Genomic DNA, 25,996 nt, shown 5'->3' on the forward strand with positions numbered 1-25,996 from the left:
GCAGAGTTAGTTCTTACGCTGTTAACAAGGCCAGGAAGAAGGAAGAAATGCTAGTGAAAGTCTACCTGGGCTTGGTTGCCGGTGTGCAGGGGTGGGTGTGGCGAGGTCTGGTGGTGTGCTGGGTGTGCATGAAGGTGGGAGTGGGAGTGGTGATGCGGGTGGTTCTGCTGGTGGTGAGGCTGTGGGTGGGGATGGTGTGCGGGGTGCTGGTGCTGGTGTGGATAGGGGTGGTGGGGTGGCAGTGTCTGGTGCTGATGCGGGTGCGAGTGCATGTGGTGGTGCGGCGTCTGGTCTTGCCGGGAGCCCATCATCTCCATCATGTGTCCGATGGTGCTCATGTTCCCGTTTGACATGGCAGCAGGGTGGTGAGTCAGTGCGGCCTTCAACCTCTGAAACAGAAAAAAACAAGGGGAAAACTGAGATCACTTGTGCACACAGTGGGGATATTGAAGCAAAATGGTTCATACTTTCAGTTCTAGAATGTTTCTGGTACTACTGTTACAGCAGCTGTTATGAATGGCTAGCTTTGCAGAATTTCACTTTTTTATGTATTATAATGGGTAGGAGGGTCACTGTCAGTTCTGTTAACTCGGCTATTCCAGCAAGTACATAGGGTATCCTATCAAGATATGTAAGAGTGAAAGGTATTTCCTACTGCACCATCATCTCTTATTGATAACAAAATGTAAACACAAACCAAATGAACCCATTTAATATAATGATGCCGTTAGTTGGAGGGCTCCCATGCTCATCTATGTGCAGAGACCACAAGTAGATTTTGCCTGTTAAAAGGTTTCTCAAATACAGGGAAGAGATAACATCCTGTTTTAGCATACAGAAAAATTATTAATTTTAGTTTGGAAGTTCAAACCAGCCTCAGCAATCTGTAAGGCAATGTGAAATTCATTCGCATTTATTACCTGTGACATTTCTCATGAGCCTCCTGACAATCCTATTTTTCTTACACAGTCAGTTTCTTCTAACTTCAAGTAAGGAAAGCTGAATGGTCTGTGGCATTGAACAGCATTTTTTGTGATGGCCGAATCAGCAGGCCAGGTGCATGCCCACCAAGAGACTTCCTTCATCACAAAACAGGCATGCACACCAACAGCTTCCACCTGAGCCTAAAGCAGAGGCAAGTCCATGTGATCTGTCAGACAGGGCTTTCACCACTGTGAATTCCACTCTCTCAATTTAGCCATCCTAAGTCCCAACCAACTGTGGAGGATATGTAAGCGAGCCATGCCTGCTGTTCGGCCGTGCAACTTCATTTACAGGCAGGAAATTGGCATCTCATATAATGTTCACAACGAGACATTATTTACTTTTCTTTTTCTTTTTGAACCCAATCACTTAAAGTGTCAAAGCTATACTTGGCCTTCGATATACAACGTTAGGCCACAGTGTGAGATTTGGTCATGGGCTAGGATCAGCCAGCTATCAGTATTAACTCAGTTCCTTCAACCTTGTTTTCTGTGTGGGAAGTTATCCTAAATCTGAGGATCCCTGGTGGGCAATAAAAAATATTGTATAATGTAGTTACTCCTTGGAGATGTACCCTGGGAGGACATGAGAGTGTCCTTGGCAAGGTCACTCACATTGGCTCTATGAAGACAAGCCAGCTCAAGCGCTCTCCAGATTTATGTACTTGCATGACAGCATTAAACATCACTGAGACAGAAGAACAGCCTCCAGGTGGGCATGGAAGCCGTGGTCCTATAGCCAGTACCTCAGTTTCCCCAACCAACTCGGCTAACCAAGTCTTTACTTAAACATGAAGAGCCTCCAAAGGGGGACAGGATGGACCAGTGTGTTGATATAGATCATTTACAACTATTTTCTGGGTCTTGATTCAGCAGCCTCCAAGTCTGCTGCCTTCACAGCATGAGCAGTAGCCATGGCTAGGACAGAAAGGGCTTGATAAGGACAGTCTGGAGGAGGGTGCGCTTCCCGTAGCCTGGGACAGCCTAGGCCTTGGGCACTGTGTTTACTACTAAGCAGAGACATAAACGGAAGCTCCTCATCTCTCTGTTTGAGAGATGAGCTCATTGTTTTTGTAAAAAAAAAAATGCTCATTATAAAAAATCTTAGCCATGCTTATGAGTGCAATGAAGTCAGCCACTTGGAGCCAGATGTGTTGTTTGTGCTGGTGGTGGGCGAGCACATTCCTGAAACCCACATTTGCATACGTAGAATAGGAGGAGCAGGTGGGATAATTGTACCATCAGAAATCATAATGAATGTTTGGTGGGATGACTTGGTTCAGACACTGCTTCTTTCTTTAACCGGGAAGTCTCCAAATGCTCTTTCAGAACTTAAAAGGAAGGGGGGAAAAAAAAAGAACAAAAGTACGTTGAAGTTGTGTTTTACTTTAAGTTGTGACTTACTGGATAGTACCAATGGGCTTTCTAAGTTTTTTTTTTTTTTAAGTTTCATTACAAAAACATATAGCATACACATAGTCCTAGTACTGAAGAGGATGAGGCATAAAGCTTTCAAGTTCAAGGCCAGCCTGGGTTACATGCAGGCACACAGGCACACACATGTTGGCATGCAGTTTCCTAGTTTAAAAAATTCAACTGGTACAGGGGTACTATATGAAAAAGTAAAAGCTATTTGCCTAGGTTCTTCTCTTATACCCTTGTCTCATTCCTCATCACTGGCATGCACCCTCAGGCCATGATTTAGGGTGTTTGTGGCAACCTTTTTTACTGTAGTGTTTTATATAGTGCCTTTTATTACTTTAACCCCTTTTGTATCCACCAAAGTAGCTAATACGAATGAACAAGCATTAACTGAGCACCATCCCGTCCTCACTCTGTGTTTTATCCCTAGGTTTCAGAGGAATACCACGAAGCTAGTACAAAGGGGAAGGCCTGTGCTCAGGCATGGCTGCTGGCGAGGTGTAGGTGCCTTTCTCTGAATGGGACCGTGAGTGTGGGAAGCCATGCCATTCACCCACCCCAGGAAGCAGGAATTGTGTTAAAGCACTTCCTCATCACCAAAAGGAAAGACAGAAAGAGAAAGGAAGGCCTAGTAGACTTGGCAAGATAGAAGTCATGCTGCAGGCTGCAAACGCTGATGGGTGTCTGGCAACAGAAGGCAGCTGGGTATAGAAGGCATTCTGTATCTAGGGGGAATGGGGGGTGCTGAGAATCTCTAGGAGGTCTCCTGCAGCACAGGGCCATCAGGGCTGGGTGGTCTCTATCTGGGCTATCCACGCCTGGGGGTTGGGTATCTTTTCTCCCTCTTTTTGTATTTGTGAGGAATTCATTCTTACATCCACTCATATCAAATGGAGATGGTAACCTTGGCCAGCCCTGCAGAGGAAGGCTAGCTTTACCATCACCAGCCCCAAGCTTGCCCCAGGTAGCCACACTGGTCTACTTCCCTATCTATCTATCTATCTATCTATCTATCTATCTATCTATCTATCTATCTATCAGTCTATCTATAGTGGTTATTCCACTAATATCCATCAGTCACTCAGATCATGAGAATAGAATCATCTTTGGATTTTGTAAAGCATTAATTCCCAGGCTTCAGTACAAACCAATACATAACTATATTTAAAATTAAAGCATGAATGAAATTAAAGCAAGAATGACCATTCCAAGGCTTATGGTAGAAATGTAGCATTTTTTTGTCTCAGAATACCACACATGGTTTTTTTGGGAGGATGATGTGTTGTTAGCAGAAGTCACAGAGGCAGTTGAACCCTAGAAGCGATGTCAAGGGACCTGCTCCCCCATATCCAGGCTGCTCTCTAGAAAACAGCAGAGAAAAGAAGCAAAGGGCTGAGAGGGGAGCAGGATAAATCCATCTTCCTGTGTCCTTGATGTCAAGGCATGGAAAATTCAAAGGCTGTGCTGGAGTGGGCCATCGAGTTGTCTCTTCAGTGCTATAACTGACTTTCCCAGCTTTAATTAAGAGCAAATGGAGCCTGACAAATACATACTGTGTACCAGATCTTCATCTCTCAAATAATTAGCTTGTACTGGTGAAGGGAAATTATTTGATTGCCTCAAGTCTGTTCTTGTATGTTCCAAGCCAAGGCAATAACACTAGCAACGCCAATAACATTCCATTTAACTATTTATTCACCCAGCAAATATTTATTAGGTTTTGACTCTGAGCCAGCACTGCACTGGGCATTTTGTTATTTGCTGTGTGAAGTAAATGGAAGATACATCAAACCAGGGCTTTAAAAAGCCGGCGGAGAGAGGAAAAAATGCACTATGGTATGGCAATGAAGACTTAGGCTCCCCTTAGGAAGCCCTCCGGCGCTCGGCCTCCATCACAGTTGAAGGCAGTCGGTTCTGCAGCTGCTTTGCACACGTCCTCTCGCCCGACCCATGCCACTTCAGACCAGTTGGGGCCAGTTCTTAAACTCATGGAACCGCCGCTCTCCTATGCTTTGGTGCCAAGGGAACACATGCACTGTGAACCTTTAAATTACCCCCAATATAGATAAATGCACCCCCTACTGTCTGAGGCACGGCAAATGACCAGCAAATGAGCCCAAGCTGTATTTTACAGAATGGGTTTTCTTTTTTGAAGCCGTGAGGTGTCTTGTTTTAAATGCTGCTCTGTCAGATGTCAGGAAAGACAAGAGGGCGAGGTGGCCGCTAATGAACAAATAAACAGACTTCTTTTTCAGCTCTAAAGAATAAGGGCCGGGGCTGAGACGGGACGGCTAGAGAGAAAAGGGAAACCCAACTGACTTTTTATCATTTTCTACCATGGTTGTTTATTTGAGAGGGAGAGTGGAGGATTCTGACACCCAGTTCATCTTTGCTCCAGCTGCGTGTTTTGCCAGCCACTAGTTCACCATTCCTGGTGGAGTGTGGGCCTGCTGCTCTCTCTCCATTTCAGTGTGGCCACTGTCGAGTGCCAGGTGTCAGCCCCTCTCGCAGTGAGCTCAGTTTTGTATCACAGCGCACCTTATGAACTCCAGATATACTCACGCCGTCAGTCTCACAAGCATGTGGGAATGTGTGCTTGTGTGAATACACACCCACTCGCATACACAACACAAGCATGGTACATTCACACCCACACACACCCCCAGGCAGTCTTTCTCCCATTAGCAACTTGTTCGTGCCAATTAGAAACATTTGTGTAATTCAAAAGCTCTGTCAGTGAGCTGGATTGCCTATGCTTCATAGCCTTGGAAAGTCGAGCCAGATTATTAAACTTTACTTGAAATTCAACTAGGTGGGAGGTGGGGGAAGGTGGGAGCATTCTTTCTAGAAAGCTTTTAACTACGAACTACCATTTGATATGTGATCACACCAAAATACAGTTCTCACCACAAGTCAAAATCTAGCCATATACAAATGTGGCAAAGTCTGTATTTCTATTTCACATTTAACACAGTTATTGCCACTGCTGGCTTCCTCAAAACTTTGCTTCAAGGTACAATTTCATCTTTCTTTAGCATCCTCCACATAGTTGTGCCAAGGGAGGGGTTAGTGCCAGCTTCTCATGGTCTTCAATGGTATGAGACCGAGGGCTTTGATGGACATGAGCTTTTAGTACCTATGACTGCTGATTTGCTTCACTTGCAAGGACTTCTGAAATTAACATAATTAATGAGTTAATGTAAATAAACAAAAACCAAGTTAGTTAGTTATTTATTGACTTTAATACCTACAAACAACTAGTTTAGATTCTAAGTGCATCCTAACTTAAGACCGTAAGAGTTATTGTGGATGACGTGGGAAAGCAACACGCGCTGTGAGCATCATAGGCATGACAGGTTTTTAATACCCAGGACCACACGTGGGCTTCAGAGTGTCAACTGAGAATTACTATATAAGCTTGGTTCTTAGAACCCATATGTCTCAGAGGTTTTATCAAGATAATTAGCTAAAATCATACTTGCTTTTCATCTTAAGCACCCATTCCTCTGGCCTGATGGGAGACCACTGAGACGCCCTTTGCAACCTTGTCTTGCTAGAGAAAAAGGCCTGGAGTTGATGCTTGCTGGATGGTAACTGTTATTGGAAAGGTGAGTGGTGTGCATGTTAAAAAGAAGGAAAGAGTAACCACTGTTTCAGAAAACTTAAAAAATAAACAGAAAGAAGACAAATGAAAACGTATGACTTGAAGTGAAAAGGTCTGAGTATTAGTTGCTGTTTTGAGATAGGCTCTCACTTTGTGGCCCAGGCTTCAAACTCACCGAGCTCCAGCTGCCTCTGCCCCACAAGGGCTGGGATTAAAGGCGTGTGCCGCCACCACCACCATGCTGCGGGGGATCCTGGTTCCCAGTCTTGCTTTACTATCCCAGGCAGCAGTCCTGAGCTTTAGGCTCCTCTTATATGAAAGGCAGGTACATGTAAAGACGAGAAAAGAGATGCCCAGAGCATTGAGAGGCAGAGTGGGGATGCTTTGTGAGTGAGCACTTGGGTGGGTTCAATCTCAGCTCTTTTATGAATTAGAAGAAAGCAGGCCCAGGGAGATGATTCAGAGGGTAAAAGTGCTTGCCCTTTCCAGCTAACGCCCGAAAATTGTCGTCTGACATCTGTATATGCACCACAGCATGGGCATACCTAACCTCTCAGACCATCGTGCTGGAGCATAAAATGTCACAAGCATTACAGTACATTTTAAAAAGACAGACACAGAAGGTCACATTTATATGAAATATATAAAAACACACAAAGCCAGAGAAAAGACTGGAAGGGGCCGGAGACTTGGGGAGGGGCACCGGGTCCTTCTGGGTGACAAAAGCACTTTGGAAGTGCAGAGGTGACAGCTCCACAGGATGCAGTGAGAACAAGTGAGAAGCATGCTGTAAAGTGGCTGATGTGATTAGAATTTTGCCTCAAGTTGAAAACTTTAAAAGGATAATAATTGAAAAAGCTGGGATTGTGGCTCAGTAATCGCTGTTGTTTACCCAGAGTTCCAAGCTGCGCTGGCTAGTTTTATATCATATTATCACAAGCTAGAGTTATTTGGAAAGAGGGGACTTCAATTAGAAGACAAACCCATACATAAGGTGGCCTATGGGCAAGCTGTTGGGCATAGGAGGGTGACCTCCTATGGATGGTCACCTCTGGGCTATGAGAAAGTTCTGAGTGCTATTAGATGGCAGGGTGAGCAATTCACAGAGCCAGAAAACAACACTCCTCCATGGCCTCTGCTTTAGTCCCCGCCTCCAGGCTCCTGCCTTGAGCTCCTTCCCTGCTTTTCCTGGATGATGAAGCTATAGGATGAAATAAATTCTTGCCGTGCTGGGCTGGTTTGGGCTGTGGTGTCTTTATGGCAGCAACAGAGACCCAAGACTCAAACTCAGCATTACCAAGATAAGACGCTAAAATAAAAGCTAAATGGGACTCTCTCTCTCCTTCGGACAGAATGCTGACAGAAACGTCATTTGACAGTCACCGGGATGCCACCAGAGGAAGCACACCACTGCCTATGAGAGAACAACAAAAAGATGCTTGGCTCTAGAGTGTCAACAGTCAACAACAGTGGGTTCCCGGTGCTTGTCTCTACAACTCTGTCTCTTCGGCAAGAAATCGTACTGCCCCTCTTCTTCCGACACTGTCATCTGCTAGTTGGCTTAAAAACCAAAAGAAACCACAGAAGACATGGTCCCAACTCTGTGGCGCAAAGTTAATAGAAAGTTAGATATGCTGGCTGCCAGTACTACAACACTGCCTCTCCCCCAAGAGAAATTCAACAGGAGTGAGGCAACACCTTATCCTTGGTTAGCAAAACAAACAAACAAACAAACAAACAAACTCCTGCCAAACAGTCCAAGGAAGATGGAGCTTGGCACAAGCACATGTGTCACAGGATGTGGGGATTCTTTAAAGCATTCTTAGGCAATGCAGCCATCGAATCTGCTGAAGTGGTTTTTCCAGTTAAATCTGTAGAACCGGACTAGAGACGTTTTCGTGCAAGAGAGCAAGGCGTGGCAGACCCACCATGTCTTTTCTCCTGCCTGCCCTTCTCAAGTGTCTGCATCAGGCCTCACCAGAAGTGGGGCTTTCTCCAGAGAGTATTAAAATCTTCATCTGGGCATCATGTGGATCTCACACTCCTCCTGTCGGGCTGGGTTGCATGTCCGTTATTCACATGTCCTGCCATGTTCCCCTGTTTCAAGTATTCATTGCTTTTTAATTGATAAGTTGATCCCACTAGTCAAGTTCAATTGCTAGGCAGAGGCAGTGGTAAGGAGTGTGTGTGTGTGTGTGTGTGTGTGTGTGTGTGTGTAGGGATGAGGAAGACACCTCACAATTTTCACTTTAAAACCCCTGTCCTTGGGCTGCCCTTTCTTGTTCCAGCCATAGGTTGGAAGCCCGGTAAGACTGCAAAGCTCTATAGCTCTTTGTCCCTTTAAGCCACTAAGACTAACCATTAAGGGATGATGACCCCTAGAACATAGAATCTGCCACTTTCCCTGTGGATTTTTAAAGGTGCTGAGCACACAGTGGGCCTGCAAGTTGCTGCAGATCTCCTTGAGTAGGATCTTCCTGTGCCACATCTTGTAATTTTCGCAGTATAAAGACCCTTTCAGGTGGCAGCTGGAGGGAGAATAACCTCTCTGTCTTGTTGCACACACTACTCGGCCCTAAAAACCCAACACCTGCAAACCTAGATGCCTTTGGGAGAGGGCTTCTTTCTGAATTTTATAGAAGAAACCTCTGTTGGAAAAGCAAAATCCCTTGTTATGTTATTTCAGATGCGGACATATTCGGGATCACAGGCAGTAACATATATTAGAAAAACACAGAACTTTGCATTTGTGACTCACCATGGAAACCCCACGCTAACACAGCACTGAGTTTAGGGTTTTAACTGCCCAGAAGTCAGGAAATTTAGGGTTAAATTTCCAAAAGACTTCACTCTATGTGGGCATCACAGAGCCTTCCCTGCGTTGTGATCTAATAATTTGGCAAAGGAGGTGCGATGAATAATTAAGGAGAGGGTTTCCTCTTCGTGCTTAAGTTCCCATAATCTCTAGCAAGATGGCCCAAGAACAACTTTCCATGACCTTTTAAGTGCACTGCTTTGCCTGGGTAGGTGACAATAATACCATTGTTGAGTCTGATGCTGGGGGTGCAGGACTTGGCAGGGGGGGCTACATGGGTAGAACAGCCAATTAACTGCCACCACCTCACCCAGCCCTCCAATGGGTCATTCCCACTCTCTTGTGGGGGTAGCTGCATTCAATTGTCAGTACCCTTAGCTTCCTCCCAAGAGGGTACCTCAATCACTATGACACCCAGACTTCTAAATCTGGTCTCCGTAGGAACTGGAGAAGGAGTTCCTGTGACCACATCTTGGGTGGCCCCTGAATTGTCCCTGGTAAGATGTTCTGAAGTATTCTCACCTTTTGGCTTCATTCCAGTTGCATGACATCAAGCCCCTGCTGGAGTCATTAGGGTCAAGGGACCTGGCATTACTTGTCATAAGAAATCTCCGGGTGCTTCCCTTATTTCTGGGGGAGGTGATGGTGTCCACACCCGAGGCTATTTTCCATGCTTGTGTCATGGATCTTTATGGATATGGGAGGAGGATGGAGAGGATGGGCGAAAATGATTGATACTAAAGCACCATGTAACTTACTCCGGGTTTCAGGGTGTTAATGGTCCAAGAACCATTGCATCACTAACTTCTCGTGGCTCTATCTTCCAGGCCCACCCTTTTGGTCTAGATTATGATTCTTGACTCAGCAGTCATTCGAAAGATGAAAAACATGTTTGGCTTTAGTCCCATGGCTCTACAGGCTGGGTTTCCATTCTGTCCTTGTGAACCTCCTGGTCTCCCTGGGCAGGGAGAGCATGCAGAAAGCTGAGAGACGCAAGAAGTGGGCATGCATTACCTAGAAGTACCATCACACCTACCCTTCATGTGTGTCACACACACACTACCTAGACACACACAAACACCACACACACACACAAACACCACACACACACACACACACACACACACACACACACACACACACACACACGAGAGAGAAAGAGAGAGAGAGAGAGAGAGAGAGAGAGAGAGAGAATATCTTTCGCACTCTGGATGTATATGTTTAAAGCATTTCAAATGTAGGCAAGGCAGAGATTCATCGTTTATGAAGAACCCAGCTGCTTGGTATATAGAAAGACACTCTTCTTAAGAAAGCTTTAAATTTATGGCCAACTAGACACTTCCAGATCCCTGTGATTCTCTTCTACATTTTAAAATTATGAGGAACTGAGTACTTTAGGTGTTCTTCAGGTTTCAGTTTTTGTTGTTTTGTTGTTCTTTTCAGGTGACAGCATGAGAGCACATTTGCATGTCACGAACGGCACTGGGGGCGGGGTGGGGCTCTTGCTAAGTCGCATTCTTACCATTTCTGTTGTCTCAGTGGAGCTACTGCAGTGAGCCAGAGGTCTAAATCTACTGCCTGAAACATTAGCAGTGGGGGGTGATGGGGCAGGGAACACACAGCCAGCCCCTTAAATCATTGTCCCCACTGAGTGCCATTCCAAAATGCCAACTCGAAAGCTCTCTGGTTGATTTATGACTTGAAAAGCAGCCCCTCCAAGAAGTTGCCCCTTCGCAAGCTGAAGACTGCATTTTCTCAGTCTGTGGTCATCTCTAGCCCAAGTAATTTTATTTTCTGACTCCACCTTGCACTTAGGCAACTGCTCCCTGGGGACTGGGGGGGGGGGGGTGGGGGGGGAGTGTGCAGGAGAGGTGGTACAGCCACTAGTTTCCTGAAGAGAATCAAGGCTCCTTGGAGGTCCTCAGCCCATGAAGCTGGTGGTCCAGATCAATTCCCCACATTTGGAGAGGCAGAGAATTCTCATGCAGATATGGTAAGCCACCTGCCGGAAGGCTGGTAAGAGGGATTTGAAACTTGGCGGTTTCCTCCAGGGCCCAGGCTGCCTGGCTGCGTGACTGCCTGATTAAAGAAGAGGCAGTTGAGTGGATAAGAAGGGGCATGGTGGACAAGGCAGGGAAGGGCAGGGCAGGAGGGAAGGCATAAAGACTGGAGGCACGAAAGCTTCCTGTCTGCTGAAGGGTCTGTGGTCTGTTTGCAGAAATGAGGCAGGATGTTGTGAATACAAGCGAATACAAGATTGAGTCAAAAATATTCCACACACAAAAATAAGTTCAACACCCCTTCCCCTCCCACCACTGCAAACTTTGAGAATTGTCTACTCCACCCTAATTTCAAGATAAACTAACCACCAGAGGATTGTTAAAGAATTTCTTTATTTCTTCCTATCTGGCAAGGAGCTCTGTTTCTGATACAACAGATAGGGACGACATTGCATCCTGCAGGCATGTTTTTATAGGAATACCATCATACTAGAAATTTCTCACGTCTGTAAGGTTTTCAAACCATGCATCATTAACCAGATGCTAACAAAATGGAGAGGCATTTTCCCGTTTCGGGACAGCATCAGATTGAAGGACCCCGCTCAGGTCTGAAGAGTCACAAGAGTGCTTCTCCAGCCAGGCAGCTGCGGCCACTCTGGGCAGGGCAGAGTGTCTCCTCCGTGTTCACATGCACTGAGTTTGCCACCTAGTCTCCTCTGACTAATGACGCTAAGTCCATATGAGTAGAAACATTTGTTTTTAGTTTCTCAGTAGTGCCTATGTGCAGGGACATACATACACACACACACACACACACACACACACACACACACACGGAGGTCAGAGGGAAGCTTTCAGGTGTCCATTTCTCTCCTTTCTCCATGTGGTTTTCAGGGGTTCAACCATGGTCATCAGACTTGGTGGCAAGCGCTTTTACCCACTGAGCCCTGTTGCCAGCCTTAGGAATCTCTTCCAAAGGAGAAAAAAAAAATCTATTAATATTTTTTTCTTGGTACTATTTCAGCATCTGCTATTTATTTATTTTTCTCTCTCTTTTCTCACTCAAAACTGTCCTTGACTTCTTTCCAAAGCTTATAAACCGGAGGAAGCCTACCATTACTCAGCCTCCTTGGTGGGTACCACACATTATATACTTTGCTAAAAAGGAAAACCTGTTGAGAGTCAAGTACGTGACTTACTACAGTAAGCATCATTAACTATGAGTGGAGTCGTGTTTTAGATGAGCCCAATTGGTTTCTATGATGCAGTAGCTCAAAAATCCTCTCTGGGAGTAGGAGGGATGGCTTCTAAAATTCAATTTGCAAACAAAGTAATAGTATGCAAATAAGTGTTTCCCCTAAGAAGATAACAGGATTAAAATCAGATTCCGATATGAGACCATACATCTAAGTACATTTGTTGATTCTGTTCAATAAGCTTAAGTTCAGCCCCCGGGTGCCCACAACTACTTCCCTGGGAAGCAACTGGTGTTCCTGAATGGAGTATTAGAGAGCGGTAGGCAGAAAAAAGTGGTGCAAATATAGGCATACAAGTCCCTTGCTTCTACTGACACAGGGTTTTAAATTAAACACACACACACACACACACACACACACATACACATGCGTGCACACACATGTGCACACATATTCATTTAAGAACAAATGCACATGGCAAGATCACTCTGGCAGTCTAGGAGTGAGTGCTCTATCTGTGCTGACAACACAGGCATAGGTTGGCTGTTTGAAATAGCAGTTCCACTTCTCATTTAAGTGTGAATTCATGATTCATGGAAAGGGATACTTCTCCTCTTTGTTTTTCCCCCCACAATGAATAGAGATAGAGCCCAGTGTGATTGCACATAGTAAGGAAGCCCTCAGTCCTTGAATTATAATCCCCCAACAGGGTCTCCCTAAGTAGCGCAGGCTAGCCTCAAACTCCTGCTTCTCCTGCCTCTGCTTTCTGATGCCAGGACTGTAGGCACGCCCCACCATGCCTGGCTGCGCTGCGCTTTGATTTCAGTTAGAATTTGGACTTCTGTAACAGCAGTTATCAGTCAAGCAGAGATGTTCTTCTATGGACGGTGGGGTGATATCCAGATAAAGCCAATCATAAGTTGAAAATATAGTCAACACTTTCACCCACCAACTACCATAGCATAGCGACAAGCACACTATAAACACAGTTTTCTGGGCCTCATGACTGGATTCTACTATGTATGACTACTGCCGACCATCAAAAGACAGTGGAGTACTGTGAAATGCTAGACCAGGAAAAAAGGAAGTTCTAAGCCCGAAGGTTTCTCCTGCATGCATATGGCCTTTTTACCAACAGACAGCAATGAATTGAAGCATCACAAGTCTGAAGAGTATCAAAAGTATGCTACATAAAACAAAAACAAAAAACAAAAACAAAACAAAAAACCAACCAACCAACCCAAACAAAACAAAACAAAACTAAACAAACAAAACCCTTCACTCAGGAGGTTTGTTCCCAAAGTAACAGTCAAGTAAGCCAATGTAAGGCTAGCCAGCTCTGGATAGGAAGAAGGAAGTGACTGGAATATACTGTGCAGTCTTGGTTGGGCTGACTTCATTTTAAATGGCAGTGACTACCTAGGTAAGAGACCAACATCCTCTTGCTGACTATGATCTTTTTAAAACATAAAGGATACAAAATTCAAGTCAGATGAAGTCCAATGTCTTGTCCCAGAGACTTATGAGTTAGACCTATCTTGCTATGAGTTTCAAGCCTGATTACAAAAACAAAAACAAACCAAAAACCAAAACACCAAAAAACCCAAAAACCCACCCATAAGACATCAAGCATGAAGGTGAACTCCGTGCAGTACTGGTGTCTAGACAGATGTAGATGCTGTCTGCTTCTTCTGAGAGTAGACTGTAGTCAGGGCAACAGAGCAAAACATTTGAAATGCAATTCAAAGCCACATGGGTTGCGCACCTGAGATTGCCATAATCCAGGCCCTCCAAACTACGTGCAGACCTAGGAATACAGAAGAGGACGAAAGTGACCTTGCCTTTCACGCGCACACGCTCAGTGGAGCACAGATGTACAACTTGGCCCTTAATGTACTGACACTTCCCATGAAATGTTCCATGATTCTCCTTTAAAACCTTAAGACAGTTAATCTGGCCTCACTTCAGCTAGGCTAATGACAGCCTACCTCCCAAAGATTCCTTTGCTCTTTCCAACTGGCAGACACTGGCTTCATTTCCTCTGGTGCTGTTGGAATCACGGAGAATGGCTGGCTTGGCATGGAAGCTTTCTTTCAGCACTTCCTTTGCTTTGGGGGAGACACTGTTCAGTCTCTGAACACATACCTACTAAGCATCTTCTCTGTGCATGGTAAGAAACAGCTGGATGAGACAACATTTCTCATTGCCATCCAAGGAGCTTGACATGCTGTGACCGGCAACTCCACTGCCTAGCGATACAGTGGTATCAGGGGGATTTGTACTGAGAAACAAGTGCAGGCTGCTGAGTTCAATAGAGACAGCAGAGGTCCTGAGGCTAACCAGCATCTTTAGACTGCAGCGTATCAGGTACACATCCTTAACTTAGGTCTAGACAGGCTCTGCAAACAAGGATTACTCAGCTCTGAGTTAAGTAGTGCCATGTCCCCTAACCGTTCATCCATGCTAAGTGAACCACAACTGACAATATTGATCGCTTGGCTGCTTATTTTATTTCTCTTAAAAAGACACCACAGACTATAGTGGTGGAAGACCTGACTTTTTTTTTCTTCTTTTTTTCTTTTTCTTTTTTTCTTTGCAGCTTTGCCTCTGTCTTCTTGACATTCATCAGTCTAATCTGTGGCTGGGAACAGCAGTGAGTGATCATAGTGACGTCAAGAATTTAGTTGTCTGGGGATGGAGAGACGGCTCGGCAGTGCGCTGCTATTGCAAAGGACCCAAGCTCAATTCTTGGCACCTACCTGGTGGCTCACAGCTCTTGGTTAAGTCCTGCTCCTGTGGATCTCTGACAATGCCTTTTTCTGGCCTTCTTGGGCACTGCTTGTATGTAGTACATGTTCACACACTCAGGCATACACATGTACATGAAATAGTAAATTAAAATAAAAAGAATCGTCTTTACCTCTGGGTTCTGATAATGAGAAGAGTTTGGGCACTCACACAAGCCAAGGCTATTTTATATGAAAGAAAAGAGGGGCCAGGAGATAAAAGGCCCATGTGGTCATGTGACAAATTTAAGACTGAAAGTCTATTAGAAGTCAGGACTCCCAGTTGCTGGTCCAGACTTCCTTTGCTACCCTAGCAACTAGTCCGGCACTCAGTTGCACCTAGAATAGTAAATAAGAAACAGAAATGGCATACGCAAACACTAACGGCCATGTGCTGTGTGCTTTTGGCGGTATGGAGCCAATGTGTTTTCAGGCAGGCCGCTTCTCGTCTGGTGCCAAAGGGACAGCATGAGCCACTGACAGTGGAGGGCAGACTGCTTTGGAAGGTGTCTGTCTTCCGAGTTGAAGCAGGTGATCCCCTGAAACTACCTGGCCAACTTCTGATTTTATGGGGGGTGTAACTACAAGGGCATGCAAAGAAAAGAAACACAAGGGAAGGGTAAGAGAAGGCGATGAAAGGAAACTGAGTGAAGAGTTACGGGGACCAGGGTGTGGGGCCCATGACTGTGCTAGGAGGCTGAGGCGGTATGCCCACATGAGCTTGTGAGTTCAAGGCTCGCCTGGGCAATATAGGGAGGCCCTTTTCTGAAACAAGTGAATGTATCAATTCAATTAAATGGTTATTGGATTGTATTCTGTTATTTTTGTTAATAATTCAAGGAATGTGCAGGCCTTTGAAGTGATGCTCATAAAGCCTCAAGCCTGACATTGTCTTCTCAGCAACAAGTTTTGCCCATGGACTTTGGCGGACTGGGTAGGTGGAGGAGTCTAGACATCCTGCATGCATCTGCTAAAAGGTAACCATCAGTGGCCCTGAGTTAGGCCTCTGAAAAGTGAACATCGCCACCCTGAGTTAGGCAGGGCACCCATCGCTTCCTCTGCTTTCAGATAACTAACCCAGGTCTAGAGATTCTAGCAACATCCTCATGCAGTTTTTTAGTTCAGGTTCAAAACGTAGTAGTAAGGTGGCCAGTTTCCTCCACGACTATCCTTCCTTGAGGTAAGCCAGACCCAGAAAGACACACATGGTATGTACTCACTTACAAGTGGATATCAGCAATATAGCACAGGATTACCATGCTACAATCCACGGACCCAAAGAAGCTACGTAACAAGGAGAGCACAAGGGAGGATGCTTGAATCTCACTCAGAAAAGGAAATAAAAAAAGACATTGGAAGTGAATAAAGAGAGAGAACTGGGGTGGGGGCAGAGGGGAATGAGGGTAGGGATCAGGTCAGGGGAGAACTGGGGGTGGGGTGGGGTGAGAGGGCTAGGAGAGAGAACGAAAACCAATGGGGTGGGAGGCGGCAGCTGCATCTCCAGGACAAGCTGGAGACCTGTGACAGGGTAGACTCCTGGGAAGACATAGGATTGACTTTACCTGAGACTGAAATGGCCACCTCCTATAGCCAGGCAGGACTTCCAGTTGAAGGAGAGGGACACCAACTTACTCACAAAACCTTTGACCCACAGTTTACCCTGCCCATAAAGTGTGTAGGGATAAAGATGGAGCAGAGATTGAGGGAAGGGCCAAACAATGACTGGCCTAACTTGAGGCCTACTCCATGGGGAGAAAGCCAACCCCTGACACTATCAATGACACTCTGCTATGCTTGCAGACAGGAGCCTAGCATAAATGTCCTCTGAGAGGTTCCACCCAACAAAGGATCAAAACAGATGCTAAGAACTACAGCCAAACATTTAGGTGGAGCTCAGGGAGTCTTGTGGAAGAGTTAGGGGAAGGATAAAGGGACCTGGAGGGGAAAAGAACTTCACAAAAGACCAACAGAGTCAACTAACTGATGACTACGGGGGCTCACAGGGACTGAAACACACACACATATATAGGCCCCTTACACATATGTAACTGATGGGCAACTCGGTCTTCATATGGGTCCGCTTCAAGTGGAGAGGAGGCTCTCTCTGACATGGATACTATTACCTGCTTTTGGATCTCTTTCCCTTAACTGAGCTACCTTGTCTGGCCCCAGTGGAAGAGGATACACTTAGTCCCGATGCTATTGGATATGCTTGGGTGGGTTAGTACCCTTGGGTCCTCCTTTGAGGAGAAGTGGAGGGAGAAATAGAGGGAAACGGTAGGAGGATGGGACTGGGAGGAGAGGAGGGAGAGGAATTTGATAGGCGAATAAATAAATACATTTTTTGAAAATGTAAAAAACAAAACAAAACAAAACAACAACAACAAAAAGAATTCCAACAGCGAGCCTGGAAGTATACAAATTTTAAGCATCTATATAAATTTCCCCTTAATATCTTTTCTCGGATCTTCTGCAAAATATAGATTATGTAAAAATAAACTTTAAATTTTAATGTTTCATTTTACTTTTTAAGGTACTCATAATGAGCAAGTGCTCTACCACTGAGCTGTATCCCAATTCTCTTTTTATTTTGAGAGTTGGTTTTAATAAATTGTCCAAGCTGGCATTGAACTCACTCTGTGTCCGAGGCAGGGTCTTAAAATTGTATAATCTGTCATAGTCTCTCTGGTTGTTTGGAACTGCAGGCCTGTGTCACATGGCCTGGCCCATTTTAATTATATTTAATGTATTGATACTCAGGAAAAGGTTGAGGAAAAGCATATAAAATGGGCAGCCACCAAGTTTGTCATGAGCTGGCTGTCTCCTCATTCAGCCTTCTGACATTATCTTTAATATTTTATTTGGCATTATCCGCCTTCTGTCTCTGAGATGCCACTGGATCTACCTATAACCAAGGATTAGAATGACACCTATGCCTCTGTGTGTGTGTGTGTGTGTGTGTGTGTGTGTGTGTGTGTATGCTTGCATGACAGAAACATATGGTCTGCCCTGGGATTTCCCTATAGCTTTTTAGACAGGTCTTTGTCACAATTTTTGCCTGGGCCCCATGGACCTAAATGCATTCATTCTTCAGGGCAGCCAGCCCTCTGAGGTGTGAATGCCCTCGTACTCATAAGCACAATGCTTTCTTTTGTTCTTCATTGTAACCTGGATTCCTCGCTAACTGCCACACCCTGTGCCCATTAGGGAGCTATTGGGTCAGAGAGAGACCAAGGCACAGAGGACTGAAAATGTTAACGAATGCGCGCGCGCACACACACACACACACACACACACACACACACACACACACACACCAGTAACAACAACGAAAGTCCATCATAAACAATCTAGAGCAGGAATACAACTAAACGTTAAGAAGAAATGCCGTGCATTTTGCCCCTTTGCAAGGGCTCACCTTAGAAATATCATGATTTGGATGTGATGGGTGCCTCACCCCATTGCTCAGGTATGTCTATATTTTGTCCCAGATGGTGGTGCCATTTGGGTGGCTTGTGAGACATTTGCAGAGGTGGGTCTCTGGGTGGTGGGCCTTCAAGGTGGTCTATGCAACCTCTTGCCTCATTTTCCTACAGCCATGCCTTCCCCAGCATTATGAACCAACAGCCTCTGAACCAGGAGGCACAAGGAATCCTTCCCTTAAGTTGCTCTGTCAGACACTTGGTTCCAGGCATGAGGTGGGCTTGTGCTTGGAAGGCCGTGAGCAGACCAAGGACCTGCATTCACCAGCCAGTATCAGGTGCCAGGCCCTGTGTGTTCTCTGAGTGATTTGTATATTATTCCATAGGCGATGTCTTAAGATCTACTAAGATAATGAGTGGTGGTGGGGTGTGGGGGAGGCGTACAATCCAGATGCTTCCTGAAGCAGTGATCCCTGAGAGGTCTCCACAAACACAGAATCAATGGAATCAGAGGCCTCAAAGCATCTACACATGAGTTTACCCTGATGCAGACTGTTTATTTTTCTAAGTCTGAATAGCTACACTGGAGACCATCAGAACAAATGGATATTGAAAAGCCGCCTTCAATTGTACAGAGCTGTTTGTAGGTCACATGGTTCTGGTGAACCATCTTGAAAAACAGCTTGTAAGAGCCAATGCCTTTAGCAACAGTGACAGGGGGATGAAATATTGGGATACAGAGAAAAGAGGGTGGAACGAGAAATTGAAAAAAAGTTGCTAAGATGAATAGATGGGTGGAAAGTGAACGGCTGCTTCGATTCTGAAGTCTTGGGAGATTTTGCAAAAGGCCCAGAGCTGTTTGGCATTAGAGGTAGAGTGAGAGGGAACAGATTCCATAAGTCTTCACCCGTGAACCGCATCACACTTTGTCCCTTAACAAGAATCCTGTGGCCTTAAACCACAGGCTCACAGCCCAACCTTCCTTGCCAGGGCATCAGACGAGCCTTGCTTTCCCACAGCCTGGCATGGAATGTCAGCATCCCACCACTGTACTGGGGCTGAAGGATCCATCATCAGGGCAGCCAAATCCATTTCTCTACTCGCAGCAATGCTGTCCTGGCCCACAGCCAGAGTGAGAAGACCAGGAGGGGGGAAAATCCTATAGCTAAGCAAACCAAAGAGAAGGGTGGGGAATGGGGAGAGAGGGTTGAAGTAGCTAATTTCTCCACCTTTCCCCTGCTGTGGTTAGAGCTGGGGCAGATAATTCATCACATATTTTGACTGCACGCCAGCTGGCGGTGAAAAAAAAAATAAGAAAGAGTTGTTTATTAATTCAATTAGTTGGCTTATTTATCAGGCCGGGTTAGCAGGGGCCAGTGTGGAGACCAGGGGACGCTTGTGTCCGGCTGTCGCTCACAAGCCCTGTAGGCAAGAGGAGACACATAGGCTTGGCCCTGAGATGTGAAGTGTCACAAAAGCTGTATTTGTCATGCCGAGAGAATGACACGGAGGCCCATCAATTGTAATGAAATACTAGGGTGGGAAAATGCTCACAACAGGACAAAGTTGTTCGAGTGATGACAGTCATTAGTGTTTATCACCCTTCAGGGGTGACTCTCCTACACAATGCTATGTCCTTTAGATTTCTGGCACACATCTTAGTTGTCTTTCTCGCTTGTTGTTTTATTGTTTTCCATCACTGGCGGTTAGACATAGACTGTTGATTTATCAGGAGCCTGAGCAGGATCAGAAAGATAGCTTTTTTCAGTGCATGATGTATTAAGGGAACTCTATAGGGATTGCAAGGGCTTTGTCTTGGATACTACCAGGAGTCCCTGGGTGCTGGATGAGGTTTGCGGCCATCTTGCCAGTGAGCTTTCTAAGGTGCAAGGCCTAGTCAGTTTGCCCCAGGTCTTCCCTAAGGTCTCAATGTCACTAGGCCCTCTTCTGCTCTAGGCTGACCTAAGCACTTGGTGGCCTTGGGCCATCCATCTGCTTCTAACCCCGTGGAAATAATAAGAAGAGATGGCAGAAAGAGGGAATGCTAAAATTTTATTCTTATTTCAATGTAACTTGATTAAAATGGAATGGTTTTAATATTTGATTTTTGTTTTGATTTATATTAAAACAATTTCCCTCATGGAACCTACAAATAAGATGTTTTAAAGACTTGACAGAAATTGAGTCTGGACACATATATCAGTATGCTAATTTCACATATGATTTGGAGCAAGTGATGTCATTATTAATGTAGGCTTATGATAAAATTTTGGTGAATGAACTGGTTAATTAAAGAGCATTTGTTGCCTAAGGTGTGGCGATGACAAGGCCCCATCATTGACTTTAGTGAGAACATGACATATTCAGAGGCACTGGTTTTCTCATTCTTTTTTAAAAATTTTGTTCTCTTACATGTATGTAGTGTGCTCTGATTACTAACTATTTCAGACACATTCTCGCTTACTGCACTCTTATCCCTATAGCTCCCATAGCTCCCAGTCCCTGCTTCAGGTTCCATATAGCTCTGGAGGTCTGGCACACACAGCTTCTCCCGAACATCACTTGATCTTTGACATAAGTATTTCTCAGACTGACTACTAGGATTTGCTTCTAGAAGGTTCTCACGACTGGACCCAAATTACCTTTCAAGCCCAATTCCCAGTAATGGTACCACCGTCATATAATTGAATCCACGGAGAGTCCTGGAGCCTGTGTCAACATTTCCCACTACGGCCTATTGACCAGACTGACTTAGAATTTCCATATCTTTTGGGCACAGGGGTCATTTGCAGGATTCCACTGGATATTTTCCCCAGGGAGTGGGAATCTCATCTGCTTTTCTGGACAAGATCCTCAAAGGGCACTGACCTCTTCAGATGCTTCCATTAATTACTGTCCCTCCAAAGGACGGTCAACTCAGATATACCTCTTAGGCCTCTGACAATGGGCCTTTCTGAGCCACACTTCCTATCTAATGGAGGATGCTTGAAAAAAAAAAAAAACCGTAGTGGGAATATTTCTGCTGTCAGGATTCAGTATTATAACCTAATTCTATATCTCATCTTCAAATGAATATGCATTTAGCATCTAGCAAGATTTTTGGCAAAGATAGCTTAGGTCCATTCTACTTTGTTACACTCAAGGGCACAAAGTAATACAGGAAAAGGGAAAAGACAAATGCAGCTACTGGATACAAGAATGACAGAGTCTTCCTGGCCATGGGTTTGGGCTTAGGAACATTTCAAGGATGGAGGTTGGGAGAACAGGTCAGATAAACAGCCTCATTGGGGAGCCACTCCAATAGACCGTTGACTGTGCCTTGAACTGTACGTTGCTTCTCCTGTCACAAGTCACCAAGGGTAAAGGCTACTTCCCATAAGGAAGGAAGATTGTATTTTATGAGCATGTTGTTACACCAGCTTGGACAGGACCAGCCTCTGCCTACGTGAACTTGAGTGTTGACATGAGAACGCTTGCAGGTTCCCTGCCTAAGACACTGAATCTGACGGAGTTGATACCGTATAGGGAACAGCAATGGACAGAGAGAGGTAGGAATGGTTCTTGCCCCAAACAGACTGACTCTCTGGTAGGAGAAATAAAAATACACACTACAGACAGACAATGAAAGCAACAGGAATGCCAAAGGAGTATAAAGGACAGCAAGTGGCTATCAAAGGAAACAGACTCTGACAAGCATCCAGGGTGTCCTGCGAGGCCATCGCCCGCTAGGAGCTTCTGCCTGGGTCTTAGAGAAGAAGGGGTTGAGGGACAGATTCTGAGCTTCTACCAAGGCGTGGAGACTTTGAATAGATACGGCAAGAATTTCTCAGAAGAGCCCCTTCCTCTTTTCCCTGGTTTACTGCCAGGACCCATGCTCTGCTTTAGGGAGCTTGAGGGACTATTGCCTATAGTCCACCTTTCTAAAGAAAAGCAGCTCAAACATTGATAATTTCATCTGTAAAATGAAAACCAAGGTCATCACCACCAGCCATGGGGTAGGCTGGCTTGGCTCAGGGAGCCACCATCATTTAGAAAAATATATTATTTATGCTATTGGAACTTATATCCATTTCCCCCTTTCTCCTTGATCTAAGGGAGGGCCATGCAAAAGCAAATAACTCCAGTTAATAAATATGCCAAGGTAACAAATCCCATGAGCCATTTTCTTTTAATTTTCAAACTGCCCTTTGTGTGGCTGAATGGCTTCCTTGCCAGGAAGCCTGGCGAAGGCATGATGTGTTCCAGAATAGTACCCTTTACTCTTCTTCCAGGAAAGAACTCCTCAAAGGAGGTCCCAAGTGCTCGCTCGGTGTCAGAGAGCATACAGACACCTACACACGGCGGCCGCATGCCAACTCCTGACATGGGAATTTTCAGAAGCACACCGAAGTCTCTGTTGGATTTAAATTTGTTTTTAATCACATAAAATCCAATTTGGAAAATTGGTGCATGGGATTTTCTGAGTCACTAGAAATGCTTTATAAAGTTGTAAATACATCAAGAAGGATGGAGTTAATCTCAGCAAGGCTGGTGTTCTTCAACAATGGGGAAACACGATCAGCTTCACAGTTCAAAATGAAATAGATGAATATATATATAATATATTTTTATATAATGACTATATATGCATGCAGTGTAATTTCAACATAAACTCGACATGCATTTGCTGTCTCTTACTCATGAGAAAAAATTGAAGAGAAGTAGTCATGGTTTTGAAATAAGCTCATTTTATTAACTTTGCTTTTCAGTCTTTTCAAACTATTTACCAAATAGTGAATATTCTGGATCCTAGCAATTAATTTTAATCGTGATCGTTGTCTTCCTTTCCTGCCCTTTCTGTTGTTCTTGGCAATACATACTAGAACATTTTCTAATTTCTTCAGGAGTTTCCAAGAAGGATAATCAAAATTATTTGAGTTCATTTTATGTCCTATTCCATATTATTTGTATGTCCATGAAAATAGCCCTCTTGCCTATAAATGGAGTTCTTAAAGAAAAGCGTGGGGTTTTTTAAAAAAATGAAGCATCACTGGTGTGGCGTCTCCAGGAGGAATGGGAATCACAGATGTGGAAGCATGTGCCCTGATGAGCGTATTCTTAATCGCTATTGCTATGGCTATTGCTGTGCCAGAAGCCCTTAAAGTGTGCTTCCTGCTCTCTCTGCGCTCGCGCGATCGTCTGTTCTTCAGGCAAAGGTTTTACCACCATGTTCCTGGTGGGCATAAACATCAAAAGTGCTCTCTCGGTTCCACATTAAGTTGGCAAAGTATAACGAGAAAGCATCGACACACATGAAGATGCTTTTCAAGCCGTTACAAGCTCCTGTGTACTCTTATGAAACTGCGCTGTGACCTACACCTCTGGGAAGTCAGGTGTCCTCTCTCCCTCTGTGTGAAAACAAGTCATGTGCTTTACAGCTGGAAATAGCCACTAAGAAAAGATCAACAAACAGGTCTCCACCAGGGGATGGCCCCATAAATCACCGCGTGGCTCTGTGACAATGTCCCATTCAGCCAGAGGAGCTGTGTCTTCAGACACTGTCGATGGGTAGACAAAACACCAAATACTTTGTTGACAGTAGTCCCCTATGAATAATTAGGTTTGCAGTCACCTGGTTCTATTTATTTATTTTTTCTATCTCCTTTTCAATATCTTCCAAAATTTGTTTTTGCACTTAATGTATACTTTTTTAAATTAAAAACGTTAGGAAATTTGAAATTGGCCAAGCATCAAAAAGGTTCAAAAGAAACACCGTAAAGATTGATATTTTGCAATTGAAAAAAAAAATCCTCAAAATTGTGACAATTCTGAAGTCCAGAAACTTCCCATGGCAGACATCTGGCCAGCATATTTTTAATCTATTCTTGTTCTGACTGATTTCTGTGGTATTTTCAGGACTCCCAGAGTCCTGATTTTTCTTTCATTCACTTAGGAATTAACCTCCTTTCTAACGTAGTCACAGGAACTTTCTATATGTAAAAATACCAGGTGATATTTTCTAGTAATATTTTTAACCAGAGTCATTTAACTTCGATAGAGAAAACAAACTTCAGACGGAAATTGCTATAAGCATTTCCCCTACAATGTAACAATAAATCTGAGGTTTGTGTACAGATGTATTGCGCCAGGCTATGCCATTCACAAAGCGCAGGCGCAGTCTTCAGTTGTTAGGGGAAAGGGTGTGGCTCCAGGTTGGAAATAAGAACATGGCTCAGAAGTGGCTTGGAAATGCAGAACACTGAAGTGGGACCATATTGGTGCCAGTTAAGAATGTTTTGGACTGCTGTGTTTCTCACAGTAATGTATAAGGGAAGGACAGTATAGTCACTTTAGGCAACAGTTGAGGAAAGCCCCAGACTCAGAAACTTAACACAGTTGCCATGTGGCCCACAACTCTCCACTCAGGGATAGCCCCACAAAACTGAAAACCCTTGTTCACAAAAACTTGTACATTGCAGCCTTATTCAAAACAAAACATGCACAAAAAAAAAGAAGAAACAAACAAGCCAGATGACCAATTGGTGAAATGAAAAATACAGGAATCAAATGTAGACTGGCCAGATAGTAGAGCACTTGCGAGACAACAAAAAGGGGACAAAGCACTGACCGGTGCTACCATGTGGGGGCGGGGGACGACCTTGAGGACACTGTACAAGTGATTCGTTTGATAACAAGTGATTCGTTTGATTCACTGGTTTGATACAATTCCATTTCTATAAAAATTTCCAAACAGGCACAGACACAAAAAGCAAAGGAACTGTTGCCAGGAGCTGGAGAGCTAGCTGGGCAGGGCAAGCAGCTTCTGAGTGGAAGAGAGTTCTTTGGGGGCCATGAGAATATTTTGGAGTTAGAGAAAGTTGATAGTTGCGTAACTCTCAGATGTTTTTTTAAGTAGGACTATGCACTTTGAAAGGGTGAGTTTTATACTTTGTATCTCAACTTGAAAGAATTAAGCTTCCTTCGTCACTGGCTTTCTGATAGCATGACTCCCATGAGGGAGAAGCAGAGCTGTTAAGATTTTTAAATTATCACACAGAAATTTCAAGTTCCAGATGAAAAAGATTCAGTCTTTCTAAACACACGTAGAAGGAAACAGGTATTTTTAAAAACAATAGTCACTCTGGTCTGGTTTTTGGCAGAACTTCTTAACAACCTACCTAAGGGACGCACGTGATCTGATGTGCAAATCTGTATCAGTTATTAATCGCCTGCACTCAGTTTCCCTGTTTGGCAATAATACTTGCTGGCTATCGTGCAGGCATTCAATGCAAATGAAGAGATGTGCAATGACACCTGTTGGGATCGCAGGCTGCCGGCAGACAGAAAGAAAAAAGTAGGCAGGCAACTGTTTGACTCCACAGCACAACTAACTAGTAGGTGTTGTGGGGGACGGGGGCTCTGTATGTGAGCAAAGCTAAGTAATCACATTCCATGTATGTAATTGACATGATGAAAGGCACTATTTTTGTGTGCTCACCTTAAAAAAAAATCAGTAAAATGAAAAGAAAAGAAAATGAAAAAAAAATTAAATAGCATCTATGAAATACATTTTATTTTATTTTTTAAAGGTTTATTTATTTATTATTTATATGGCTTTTTTTTTTTTTTTTTTTTTTTTTTTGCCTGCACACCAGAAGTGGACACCAGATTTCACTATAGATGGTTGTGAGCCACCATGTAGTGGCTGGGAATTGTGAACTCAGGACCTCTGGAAGTCCTGTTAAGAGCCAGTGCTCTTAACCTCTGAGCCATCATCCCGGTCCTGAAA

The 25,996-nt window shown here is 44.4% G+C and overlaps 1 protein-coding gene across 3 annotated transcripts in view; it reads right to left on the reverse strand.

Annotated features, from left to right (window-relative positions):
* Creb5 (cAMP responsive element binding protein 5) overlaps positions 1 to 25,996 on the reverse strand; it is a 393,776-nt gene that overhangs the window by 13,237 nt on the left and 354,543 nt on the right. For all 3 annotated transcript variants that reach the window (XM_051152346.1, XM_051152345.1, XM_051152347.1), the window contains one exon: positions 66 to 389. In XM_051152346.1, the coding sequence (XP_051008303.1) occupies positions 66 to 389 (324 nt within the window). The remainder of the gene's footprint in view (positions 1 to 65; positions 390 to 25,996) is intronic.

This window comes from Acomys russatus, chromosome 10 (assembly GCF_903995435.1).
Source record: "Acomys russatus chromosome 10, mAcoRus1.1, whole genome shotgun sequence".
Taxonomy (NCBI): domain Eukaryota; kingdom Metazoa; phylum Chordata; class Mammalia; order Rodentia; family Muridae; genus Acomys; species Acomys russatus.